Source organism: Apodemus sylvaticus, chromosome 2, assembly GCF_947179515.1.
Source record: "Apodemus sylvaticus chromosome 2, mApoSyl1.1, whole genome shotgun sequence".
NCBI lineage: Eukaryota > Metazoa > Chordata > Mammalia > Rodentia > Muridae > Apodemus > Apodemus sylvaticus.
Window position 1 is genome coordinate 100,908,973 of NC_067473.1, and position 13,670 is coordinate 100,922,642.

Genomic DNA, 13,670 nt, shown 5'->3' on the forward strand with positions numbered 1-13,670 from the left:
TCCCCCTATTAATGACATGTATATTCCTGCTTTTAAGAAATCTTTATGTAGTGAGTTTGTGTGTGTGTGTGTGTGTGTGTGTGTGTGTGTGTGTGTGGTGTTCAAACATCGGTGTGGGTACACAAGTGTCATGGCAGTCCCTGGAGCTCAGAGTGCAGCCTCAGGTCCATGAGCTTCCTCGGAGGACTCTTGTTCTCCCTCCGTCTGGGCGGAGAGAAGCTAGGATTGCAGACACACTGCCATATCTGGTTTTAGAACTCTGAACTCAGCTGAAGAGAAGCTAGGATTGCAGACACACTGCCACATCTGGTTTTAGAACTCTGAACTCAGCAGGAGAGAAGCTAGGATTGCAGACACACTGCCACATCTGGTTTTAGAACTCTGAACTCAGTTCCTCAGGCTTCGCTTGCTAGCGCTTGACCCACTAAGCTGCCTGCCATCAGCCACTGTACGCTCCTGTTTCTTACCTGCGTTATGGACCTAACAGTTCTCTGGCTCCAGAATCAGCTTTTGATCTTTCTAAAGTTAATAGCACATATCCTTTTCCACAGATGTTAGGCAGGGCATCTGAGCTACATCTCCAGAACTGCCCTTTCTTTTACTAACACTAAATGATATTAATTGCACTGACACGAACAAGAAGACTTAAGAGAACAGTGCTCAGAGTCTGCTTGTTTGGGAAGTGCAGAGACTCAAGCTTGCCCTGTGACTCCTGGGAAAGGTTACTGTCTCTTTAGGTCTCAGTTTTCCTGTCTGTCAGAAAGAAATAGATTATCTCAATGGGTCTCTACTTCTATATTGAAGACCATTTGATTTGTTTTTTGGTTTTTTGTTTGTTTGTTTTTGTTCTTTGTTTTTTGTTGTTGTTGTTGGTTTTTTGGTTTTTTGGTTTTTGTTTTTGTTTTTGTTTTTGTTTTTGTTTTTGTTTTTGTTTTTTGAGACAGGGTTTCTCTGTGTAGCCCTGGCTGTCCTGGAACTCACTCTGTAGACCAGGCTAGCCTCGAACTCAGAAATCCGCCTGCCTCTGCCTCCCAAGTGCTGGGATTAAAGGTGTGTGCCACCACCGCCCGGCGAGGACCATTTGAAAGCAACAAAAGCTATTGACTTTCTCTGTGGGAGTAAAAATCAATATGCACATCTGCACAGATGTTGATCTTCCACTTACAGATATTTCCCCACCTTATAATCCTTGGAGATCCCAGAGGCTAAACTAATTCTCAAGTGAAGATATCTGACACTGATTTATTATTTTATTATTATTGTTGTTGTTATTGTTTTTACTATTATTATTATTATTACTATTATTGTTGCAGGTGAAATCATTGAGAGGTTGAGGGGAGTGAGGGGATAGCTCAGCAGTTAGGGACACTCACTGTTCTTGCAGAAGATCAGAGTTTGCTTTCCAGCGTCCATGTCAGTCAGCTTACAGCCATCTGTAACTCCAGTCCTGGGAAATCTTAAGCCTTCATCTGGCCTCCTGGGTGAATACACTCATGCACACACACACACACACACACACACAATTGAGCTAGGTGTGAAGCACTTAGGAAGTGGAGGCAGGAAGCAGGGGGACAACATGGGCTACACAGTGAAAGCTTATCTAAAAAAAGAAAAGGAGAATTGAAATTTTGGGGTCTTAGCACTGCCCATAGTCAGCATCACTGTATCTTTCTTGTCTTTGATATTAAATTAAAATAACGACCAGCATACGCTCCCCTTTATTACCCAGCATCCCTCTCCTGCTGCACTGAGCCCATTGTGACCCACAAAATTTCAACGTGTAAGCTCTTTTGGGTCACGTGACTCAGTTCTCTTCCGTGGCCTGACTCCGTGTGTAGCATCCTCGCTGAGTCTTCCTCAGCAGATAGGGAGGAGCCCGAAAGATAGCTCTTTTCCTCTCCACACAGCACTTCCAGAACCTTCCACCCAAAAGCAATGAAAATTCAACATCAGGCATGGGAGTCTGACATCTTTTAGTAGTGTTAAATATTTTTATAAGCTAAAATATTGAATTGGGCTGGAGAGATGGCTCAGCAGTAAAGAGCACTGACTGCTCTTCGAGAGGTCCTGAGTTCAATTCCCAGCAACCACATGGTGACTCACAACCATCCAGAATGAGATCTGAGGCCCTCTTCTGGTGTGTCAGAAGACAGCTACAGTGTACTCACATAAATAAAATAAATAAATAAATCTTTAAAAAATGTTTAATAAGCAAAGTGAAAAATCAGTAGCAACTTTAGAGGAAATTATAAGCTGAATGTGGTGGCATATGCCTGTAATTCTAACACTTGACGAGTAGAGTCAAGAGAACCAAGGGTTCAAAGTCACCCTCAGCTATAAGGTGAGTTTGAGGCTAGCCTGAGCTACAGGTGCTCTTAAATAGACAAAGCAACTTATAAAATCTTTTCAAGTGTGATAAGCACAGGTGGGACTATGTTCGGTGGTGGTGAGCTCTTTCTTATTGTGGTGATTACGATGCTTATAGTAATGGTGGTGATGGTAATGATGGTGGTGATGGGGATTGTGATGACAGTGATGGTGGTGATGGGGATTGTGGGATGGTGATGATGGTGACAGACAACCAGAGAGAGAGAAAGAGAGAGAGAGATACCCCCTCCTTGTCAAGGCCTAAGTCACTATTCAGAGAATAAATCTATTCATCTTCTCATTCTACTTGATACAAAGTTAATTTGCTGAGCATGAAATAATTAACAAAGGTAATGGTTATAGGAACTGAATTAAAATAGAGAATCATAGGGCTGGGGAGATGGATCAGCCAGTAAAGTGTTTAGTCAGAAGAAAGAGGACCTCAGTGCCCATGTCAAGCACCCATAGAAACAAATCCTAGCACTGGGGAGGCAGGGACAGGAGGGTCATGAGGTTTCCTTCAGCCTAGCTGAGGTCCATGTTCATTGAAAAATCTTGCCTCAAAAATAGGATGCAGAGGAGCTGGAGAGATGACTCCCAGTTAAGAGCCCTGACTGCTCTTCTAGAGGATCCGGGCTCAGTTCCCAGCAGCCGCATGGCAGCTCACAACTGTCTGTAACTCCAGGATCTGACAGCCTCACACAGATACATGTGCAGGCAAAACACCAATTCGCAGAAAAGGTAAAATAAAAAATAACATAGAGAATTAAGGAAGACTCCCAACTAAAGGCCCCGGCCTCCAACCCACACAAATGCATGTGCACTCCGTGCATGCATATACATAAATACAAGAAATAAAAATTAAACAAACAAGAAAGATGCTTGAAACTTGGGAATCACTATCAAAAGGAACACAATAAGAGCTGCTAAAGTGCTTGCCCAACGGAGCATGAGGCCTTGAGTTCCCGTCTCAGGTCCCGCATGAAGTTACATGCCGTTGCACACATCTGTAAATTTAGCTTCTCCTAGGAGATGAAGACAGGAGAGTCCTCAGATGCTCCCGGGCAGCTCAACCTGCCAACAAAAGACCCTGGTGGCTCTTTAATTCCAGAACTCTGGGAGGTAGAGGAAGGCCAATCTGTGAGTCCAAGGCCGGCCTGGTTGACAGATACCCAGGGCTACAGAGAGAAAACCTGTACAACTTGGAACAACTACAACCACCACTCCTGCCTCAGACAAGGGAGAAGGTGAGGATCGAACCCTGAGGTTGAGCTCCATGCACTAGTGCTGGCACGCCCTGCTCACAACCACACCAGCACTGGCACGCCCTGCTCACACTCACACCAGTGCTGGTACGCCCTGCTCACACTCACACCAGCACTGGCACGCCCTGCTCACACTCACAAATGACATGCACAGAGTCTTAAAGTTAAACACAGAGGATGTTCAAATTATTAAATGGGGAAAACATCTTCTCATAAAAGCTCTGCTGTGTAGTAAATTAATAAAGGAAGAGCCCAACACGCTAAGAATAAAACTTCTCTATGGAGTGCACACCTTTAGCCAGAGTTAAGCAGGGTAGGCAGAGTTGGTGGATCTCTGCGAGCTCCAAGGCAGCCGGAGCGCCATAATGTGGTTGCTCTTAGAAAAAGATGAATAGGATTGAAGACCCAGAAATGAACCCACACACCTATGGTCACGTGACCTTCGACAAAGGAGCTGAAAGCATCCAGTGGAAAAAAGATAGTCTTTTCAACAAATGGTGCTGGTTCAATTGGAGGTCAGCATGCAGAGGAATGAGAATTGATCCATTCTTATCTCCGTGTACTAAGCTCAACTCCAAATGGATCAAGGACCTCCACATAAAACCTGACACACTGAAACGAATAGAAAAGAAACTGGGGAAGACCCTTGAGGACATGGGCACAGGGGAAAAGTTCCTGAATAGAACACCAATAGCTTATGCTCTAAGATCAAGAATTGACAAATGGGACCTCATAAAACTACAAAGTTTCTGTAAGGCAAAGGACACTGTCAAAAGGACAAAACATCAACCAATAGATTGGGAAAGGATCTTCACCAACCCTAAATCCGACAGAGGGCTAATATCTAATATATACAAAGAACTCAAGACGGTAGAACACAGAGAACCAAATAATCCCATTAAAAAGTGGGGTATGGAGCTAAACAAAGAATTTCCACATGAAGAACTTCGGAGGGCTGAGAAACACCTTAAGAAATGTTCAACATCATTAATCATTAGGGAAACGCAAATCAAAACAACCCTGAGATTTCACCTCACACCAGTCAGAATGGCTAAGGTCAAAAACTCAGGAGACAGCAGGTGTTGGCGAGGATGTGGAGAAAGAGGAACACTCCACTGCTGGTGGGATTGCAAGATGGTGCAACCACTTTGGAAATCAGTCTGGTGGTTCCTCAGAAAACTGGACATGACACTTCCTGAGGACCCTGTTATACCACTCCTGGGCATATACCCAGAGTATTCTTCAGCATGCAATAAGGACACATGTTCCACTATGTTCATAGCAGCCCTATTTGTGGTAGCCAGAAGCTGGAAAGAACTCAGGTGTCCTTCAACAGAGGAATGGATACAAAAAATGTGGTATATTTACACAATGGAGTACTATTCAGCCATTAGAAACAATGAATTCATGAAATTCTTAGACAAATGGATGGAGCTAGAGAACATGATACTAAGTGAGGTAACCCAGTCTCAAAAGATTAATCATGGTATGCACTCACTGATAAGTGGATATTAGCCTAGAAACTTTGAATACCCAAGACATAATGCACATATTAAATGATGTCCAAAAAGAATGAAGGAGTGGACCCTGGTTCTGGAAAGACTCAGTGCAATAGTATAGGGGAATTCCAGGACAGGGAAGCGGGAAGGGGTAGATGGAGGAACAGGGGGAGGGAAGAGGGCTTATGGGACTTGCGGGGAGTGGGGACCCAGAAAAGGGGAAATCATTTGAAATGTAAATAAAAAATATATCAATAAATAAAATAAAATAAAAAAGAAAAAGAAAAAGATGAGAACATTTTTCTGGAAACCTCCACTCAGCTCTAGAGTCTTGAGACAGAATCTGGCTAGACTGGCTCTGGAGAAATCAAGGAACACGATGGGCAGTGGCGGGACCAAGAGAGCACCTGCCATCTGGGTGTGGCTGTGTTTTATATTTTTAACTCTAAATCTGACTCCATACCTGCATTCAACATAAGCGTGCGCGCATGTGCTCTCTCTCTCTGTCTCTCTGTCTCTGTCTCTGTCTCTCTGTCTCTCTGTCTCTCTGTCTCTCTCTCTCTCTCTCTCTCTCTCTCTCTCACACACACACACACACACACACACACATACACACACACACACACACACACCACAGACTCTTCTAAAATAATTAGCATCACTTGAGTTCCTGATTACTCCTTGGATGGTAAGGAGCAACTCGCCCTGGTTCACTGCCTTTTCCCTGACAGTCTGAGTAGGTGCAGTCTGGAGGGAGGAGAATCTAAATGCTATCCACCTAATCTCTAAAGAGCGGCTCCCATCCCCCATGGCAGCTGGTCCTGCAGCTCCTCACCCTGAAGCTTATCAGAGGCTGTCTTAATCCAAGTCACACAAACACCAGCCATGTCACTCCAAATGTGGCTCAGAAAATACTGTCATTCCAACAAAACCACTGTGTAGCAGGTGGGGGAGTGTTTTAAAATAAGGACTAAGGACTGTTCTTAAATTTTGATAGTTCCGTGTAGACAAGGTTGTAGGGCATGAGAACAGACCCTGTAAGCTGAGAACAGCAAGTCCTTTTCTAGACACACTCGCATTTGTGGACGCCGGAACACATTTTAATTCCAGGAATATGTGATTTTATGAGAAATAACCCACCAAATGGCTCTTTGTTGGAAAATAAGTAAAATGTACATATATTTTAAGATGGAATATTTACAGCTGTAAAAATCGATATCCCATGTAGTTAATGAATAAGTATGGAAAGCTCTATGCATAGTTAAAATAAATTGATCTTTGAGGATTTATAAGATATGTCAGGACTAGCAAGAAGGCTGAGCAGGTAAAGGCGTCTGCACTCAAGGTTGAGGATCTGAGTCCAATACTAGGACCCATATGAGCGAGGGAGAGAATTGAACTCCAGAAAGTTGTTTTCTAACCTCCATGTATACACAGTGGCATGTGCACACCTACATACTGGAACACACACACATACACACACACACACACAAAATTTCAATGTAATAAAAACAAATGAAGTACCTATAGATAGACTCATTGTCCTCACAAGAATAGAATCAGAAACACTGTTTAAGGAAAAAAAGCAAACTCTAACCTGACCCCTGAAGCATGATTACCATTTCTTTAAAACCGACAAAGACAAACTGTGGCTACCCAGCCTGCCTTGTGCAAATCAACGTATGAATTAATACAAGAATGTTCTGGGTAATTTTAATTTAAAATAAAGCACAAGTTATCCCTAAGGTAGACAGTGGGCAAGACTCTAAATGGATTCGTGTATTACTTATACACTAATTTCTTAACTTTTCACACATGCTTTATATTCTAATGGTTTGTTCAGGCTTTTAGCCTCATTTGTATATCCAAAGGAACTAACAAAAAAGTTTTTTGTAAGAAAACGTTTCCTGCTGCACCATACCCACCATCCACAGCCAGCATGGCCTCTCAGCCAAGTTCTCTGTGATTAGGAAAAGGGTCTAAAGGCCCCTGCTCAGCTTTGGACTCTGATAGGGATTGTAGACAATTAGAGACAACAACTCCTTGCCGAAAGACATGGCAGCAGATAGAAATGAGAAGTGCAATTTGAAGGGCCAACAAGATGGTTCCATTGGCAAAGGTGCTATCTATCCAGCAGGGCTGACTACCTGAGCTCAGTCTCCGGAGCCTACAGGGTGGAAGAAGAGATCTGACTCCTGAAAGCTAGCCTCTGGCCTCTACACACACACACACACACACACACACAAATAAATGCAATAATTTTTAAATTAAAAATTAGGGAGCCCATGAACTTCATTCCTTTTCCCAATGATTTTGGGAGCCAGAACTTGAGAGCTTGACCCTCCTGCTTGTCATACCTGTCAAAAACCACTGCAGAATAAGCCCGCTCAGCAAAGATGACGTCTGCAGCCCAGAATTCCTTCGTGGCCTTCAGACCTCTGCCTTTGCCCTCGGAAGTGAAGACCTCCACATTCTCCATGCTGCCTATGGTCATCTCAGAGTCTGTCAGCCCTGAGGTGGCTCCCTCACACTGAGCCGAGCCTCTCGTCCTTGCTGCTATTTAGCTCCTCCATCGCCCCCAAGAGCAGGACTATAAATGGACTGGCCACCTCCCCTTCCCAACTCCTCTCCAGAGCTGGGCCCTCACCTCCCCCTCCACCACTGTGTCTGGGGAGAAAGGCAAATGAACAGTGACCTTACAAAGGTCTCATGTATCACCCAGAAAAGACACCAGGACAGAAAATGACCACGGGCTAGTGTGGTCCTGACATGGAGCCTGACAGGGTTTGAAAACCTGTTTAAAGATACTCTCTGTGTGTGCTGTGTTCTGAACTGCAGTCATATTCGGCTTGAGTTGAAATCAAGAGCACTTGGTCAGTAGGATATTTTTAGCCTCCAGGTGCCTCTGACAATCAAAAGGAGACAACTGGAGTGGACAGAGAAAGGGGGCAAAGTAATAATGGCTGCTCTGGGACCCTTCAGCTGTCAGACACAGACTTTCTCAAGTGAGATGGGCCCCATCCCACCCCAGTGTCTCCCCATGGCAAGAAATAAATAGCAGAAGCTAAAATGAGCCTTTTGCCATATATGTAGCAGAACTCTAGGACTCAAGGGACATTGTTTCTCTCCAGTGTCAGCTCTCTCTCTCTCTCTCTCTCTCTCTCTCTCACACACACACACACACACACACACACACACACACACACACACACACAGCAGCCCACCCATGGCATGGAAGTCAGAGTTTCTCAGCATCATTGATGATGCAGGAGAGCTGGATGTAGAGACAGGCTTTGAAAATAACAGTACCCATCACCAAGACCTTTCTACCAAACTCCCTCAAGCATGTGTCTGCTGCCTGGAGAGTATCAACTTGCTCTGTCCTTCCTCTCACCCAGGAGGGACGACATTAGAGGCATGGTTCTAAAATCCCAGTGAACTTAGCACCACTCCTTGGCCAGCTGGCCGATGTCACTAGATTGAGGGAAGGATCCTTGCAGATTCTGCACTGTGGCTTAGCTTCTGTGTAGTATTTTTAGTTTCTGGATATGTTTAGATTCTGGATTGTTGTGGTTTGAGTGTGACCCTCACAGTTCAAGCATCAGAAAACATAAATGAGTGGGGGGGAAAGGAATAAAAGGAGGTGCACGTGACTACTCTTCAAAGTATGGAGGAAATTTTATTGCTGATCTAACGGAGAAAGCCAGCACAGTGGCATTCAGGCTAAAAATGGCCCTAAGACTAAACTCAATTATGAAAAAAGCCTCCGGAATCGTGAGTCAATGCATTTTTGTTCATTATAAATTGCCCAGTCACCTGCTGTCAATAGGCAAAGAGACACCTTGTTGGTGGTGTGTTCTGTATCAGTCAGCAGGTGACAGTGCTTTGTTGACCAAGCATCCTAGCTTGATGCCTGGTATGGTGGTTTGAATATACTTGTCCTAGGGAGTGGCACTCTTAGGAGATGTGGCCTTGTTGGAATAGGTGTGACCTTGTTGGAGGAAGTAAGTTACCGTGAGTATGGTACTACCACCAAAAGATGGAACCTAAGAAACAAGGGTGGCAATCTCTGCCTCACCAGCATGGTGGGTGAGAAATGAGGTGACATGTGCAAGGCAGCACAGGTCTTGGAATTTCATAACCTCCCCCCCCCCCAAAAAAAAGTATTGCTGATGCCAAGTGTAGTGGTTTGAATATGCTTGGCCAGGGGAGTGGTAGTATTAGGTGGTGTGGACTTGTTGGAGTAGATGTGGCCTTCTTGGAGGAAGTGTGCCACATTGGGTGTGGGTTTTGAGACCCTTCTCCTAGCCATGTGGGAGTCAGTTTTCTCCTGTTTGCCTTCAGTTCCTCCAGTACCATGCCTGCCTGGACTCTGCCATGCTTCTGCTATGATGATAATGGACTGAACCTCAGAATCTATAAGCCAGCCCCAATTAAAGGTTGTTCTTTATAAGAGTTGTCATGGCCATGGTATCTGTTCACAGCAATGGAAACCCAAACTAAGACAGCAAAAGACTAAAAAAAAAAGTATGAGTTTTTCAACCCAGTTTGAGTTTTTCAACCAGTAAGTGCTCTGCATCAACAATACTCAGTGTTTCACACACAGCCTTCGCAGCAACAACTCTGGACACAGCGCTCAGTCTGTCAAGGACTCAGACCTACTCCAGATGCTGTACTGGTACATGTTCAGCCCAAGCCATGGTCAAAACCGAAATCCACCTGACCTGAGGCAGAGTGGAAAGACAAAGACACCGAGCTCTGAGCTTCCGCTTTGTCTGTGGACATCTTCTCATCACAGTATAGTTACAAACAGGAAGACAGGTGGGAGACAGGTAGCCCTTAGAAGATGTCTAAGTTCAACTATAAATGCCACCTTACAAATGTTATCAATGGAGTCCACCAAAATTCATGTAGAAATAGACTTCCTATCATGAAGCAGATAGAGGATAGAAACATAGTCCAGTTGTGGTATTTGAAGGTTCTGGGGAAAGTAATTAAAGTTTAATGAGGCCGTAGGGGAGACCTTAATCTGACAGTACTGTGGCTTCATAAGAGGATGTGAGTGGGGATGCTTTGTCCCTCAGAGCAATGTCCTGCTCCATCTTGGACCTCTGCAGAAAGTCCCACCAACAGGAAGACTTCAACACACACAGCCACCTGAATCATGAGTCAAAAAGCATATTCTTTATAAATTAATCTGTGATATTTTGTTGGGGCATCCGAAAATGGGCGGAGACACATGCCAGGAGGAACTTCGCAAATTTGACTAAATTAAGGATCTTTCAGTGAGAGGATTATCCTGTATTATCCTGTATAATCCTGATGGGACCAACGTAACCACAGCAGCCTTCGTAGGAGGAAAGCGGGCACAGAAAAGATGACTATGGAGGCGAGAGGATCAGATCTGAGACTGCGACGTCCTTCCTTGCTGATTTCAGAGATGAATGGTTGGGATCAGGAGCCAAAAAATCCAGGAGACATGTGGAAATTAGAATAAGCAAAAAAAAAAAAAAAATTCCTACTGCAGAGCCTCCGGAAGGAGCTCAGTCTTACTGACAAAGTGAGCTCCAATCTCCTTCTGATCACCAGAACTGTAAGATGATTATAAATGTACATTACTTTAAGTCACTAAATTTGTATAATTCGTTACCTCACTAATAAGAATCCAACATAAAATATTACCTTTGCCTCTTATTACAGTAAATATAACTAACTACTTCTCATAGAAAATTCTAGACCAGCCAGGACTACACAGTGAGATCCTGTCTCAAAACAAAACAAGCAAACAAATCTGAAATGAAATTCAGGAAGAATGTCATCTACTAGCTCACAGCTAAAAACAAACTATTAGTGTTCTTCAATATAGAAGACAATGGAAGTTAATTTACAATAAATTAATATACTGTGTTGCAGATGAAGTGTGTAAGGCTTACTTTCATATGTTTGGGTAGAATAACTACAGTAGGAGGCAGAAGTGGTCAGATCTTTGCACTTCCAAACCTATTCACTATGTCAGTGAAAGCTAAAACTGAGCTTGACAAATCTGGGTACACAAATCTTAATCGGGAACTGAAGTCTCTAACATGACTTCATAATGCAGGAAGCATCTCTTCTTAGTGGTGTGCTGAACAAAAGGAATATAATTGTTCCTTTAATCAACAAGAAAACATATTCATTAAAAAGGCTCCAGTATATATTAAAGTGTTTTAAAAGTCTTCTCTGTGATAACATGCAGCACTCTAGGGGCTAGAGAGGTGGCTCAGGTTGTGGGTGCTCTTGCAGAGGACCCCAGTTAGGTCCCCAGTGTCTATGTTACAGGGTCACAACCAACTCTAACTCTATTTTCTGGTGGAACCTTCACCTCTGGCTTCTGACAACTCCTGGACATGGTATGCGCATCTACACAGAGACACACTTACAAATGTAATATTAAGTTAATAAAAATAAACATTAAGAAGCAGAGTTCTAGACTCGGGTGACCTTAACTAATTTTTTCACCTACCTGCATGTCTCTCTGGGTATTGGAGAAGGGCGGAGATTCTTCCTTGTCTAAGGCTGTCCTTTGTTCCTAGGTCATACAGTAGCATCACCAGATAGTGGGTGTTGGCATTTGCTGTTGATTGGAAGGGGCCAGCTTGACTATAAGGATCCAAAGGTAGTGAAAAAAAAACATAAGGCTGCTTTGGAGAGATTGGTAGGTCATCACAACGCCTAAGTGTGGCTTCAGATTCCTTTGGTGGTGGCAGCTGCTACTGCTTCTGCTGTCCTGTGACATTGTCTCAGAATCTAGTCTAAGCTGGTTTTTAAAATGTAATTGCCCTGCACTAACCTCCCAAGTTGCTGGGATTGCCAGTATACTCACACTTCTGTGTAAATGTAAGAAGGAGTTCATCTTGCTATCCTGAATTTTGGGTAGAATGTGTTTCCAGATGCCTGCAGTTGTAGCACTTAGAGCTTTTTAGCTGTACCCCCTGTGTGTGTGTGTGTGTGTGTGTGTGTGTGTGTGTGTACATTGTTGTATCAACTGATCACCTTAGAGGCCTCAGAGAGTGATTGTGTTTCCTCAGCTATGCAGTCACAATTTAGGGAATATATATCCATAGGTATGAATGTCCAGAAGTAAAGGGAAAATTTTACCAGTATGGTTTGCGGTAAGTTTTTGGTGTGCCTGTCTAAACAGAGGGATGCTACCACACCCTGCAAAACCTCACAAGTGGCCTCTGTCAACGCCTCACTGGCTGAGCTACACACTCTGAAAGATCACCATCTAGTGGCAAATCAAGGGAGCTGCAAGTGCTTCACCTCCTACACGTTAGTTAAAGGGGCAACCCTTCAGCTTCCTTTGTACTTGGTACCAAAGTTCATTTAGGGCAGAAGTCTTCCTGGGCTCTTTTACAACCGTGAAGTAAAAATAGTTTTTACTGTTTTTAATGGTTGAGGTTTGGGGGGAGGCAAATGAATTTTGTGGCAAAATACTTAGACAATTCAAATTTTAGTTACTGTAAATAAAACTACTCACTTGCTCACGTCTTTTCTGTAGATGTGAATACATCTATAGTCAGCGCAGCGGCTGGCTATGTTGCTTGGAAAACGAATAACCAGCAGAGCCAAAAGTGCTTACTGCTGACCTTTTACAGAAAAGGTTTGCCAGCCCCTGCTGAGTCTAATAATAGACGGCTCGGCGAGCTTGGCAATATTAGACAGGCCAGGAAGAGCTCGGACTCACCGGCTCGTCCATTCATCCCATAAGCAATGTGAGAGGCCAGCGAGAAAGTCTAGAGCCTGAATTAAGGGGGAGCTAGGAAAATAGGGGGAAGGGCCTTGAAAATAGAGATGAAGGGCTGGCAGGGCTCGCAAGCCCGCTCAGAGGTTAAGAGCTCTCGCTCTCTGTACTGCTTTTGCAAAGAACCTGAGTTAGGCTCCCAACACCCACACCAGACAACTTACAACCAGATGTGTGTCCAGGGCAACTGATGCATCTGACCTCCTTGGAATACACACACACATACACACATGGGCACATACCCTCTCCACACACTACACACATGATTAAGAGCACATCTTTAGGAACACCACACTTCTATTTATTTGCAAGTTTTTATGTAATACAGAATATTTTAAAAATAAAATTAATACATATTTTTAAAGGGCGGAGGGAAGAGAGAAAGCCATTCACATAAATGTCCAGTTACAGCACAGACCAAAACCTCATGTTCTCTCTTGTCCCTGTGTTATTAAAATAGTGTGGATTCAGTAATGGGCTGCTTGGCTCTGTATGAAGCCTAGTGATCCTTTTATGGAAGGAGTTTGTTAGGCAGTAGGGGAGTGGCAATTTTTGGAAAAAGAAGCAAATGCAGCGTGTTGAGTTACACCATAGTGCAGTATTAACCGGAATCAGGGCCTTTAACACGGCCCTGTGGGTAAAGGTGCTTATCATTCCAGCACTTGGGAGTCTGAGGGAGAAGGATCCTGTTTTCCAGGCCAGCCTGAGTGTAAAGCACAGTCTTCGGCTTTAAAAACCAAAGACCTAGAGGAGCTT

The 13,670-nt window shown here is 43.9% G+C and overlaps 1 protein-coding gene across 2 annotated transcripts in view; it reads right to left on the reverse strand.

Annotated features, from left to right (window-relative positions):
- Window positions 1-7,625, reverse strand: part of Smyd1 (SET and MYND domain containing 1) — a 52,706-nt gene extending 45,081 nt beyond the window's left edge. For both annotated transcript variants that reach the window (XM_052172576.1, XM_052172575.1), the window contains exon 1: window positions 7,489-7,625. In XM_052172576.1, coding sequence (XP_052028536.1) covers window positions 7,489-7,625 — 137 coding nt within the window. The remainder of the gene's footprint in view (window positions 1-7,488) is intronic.
- Window positions 7,626-13,670: the final 6,045 nt, after the last annotated feature.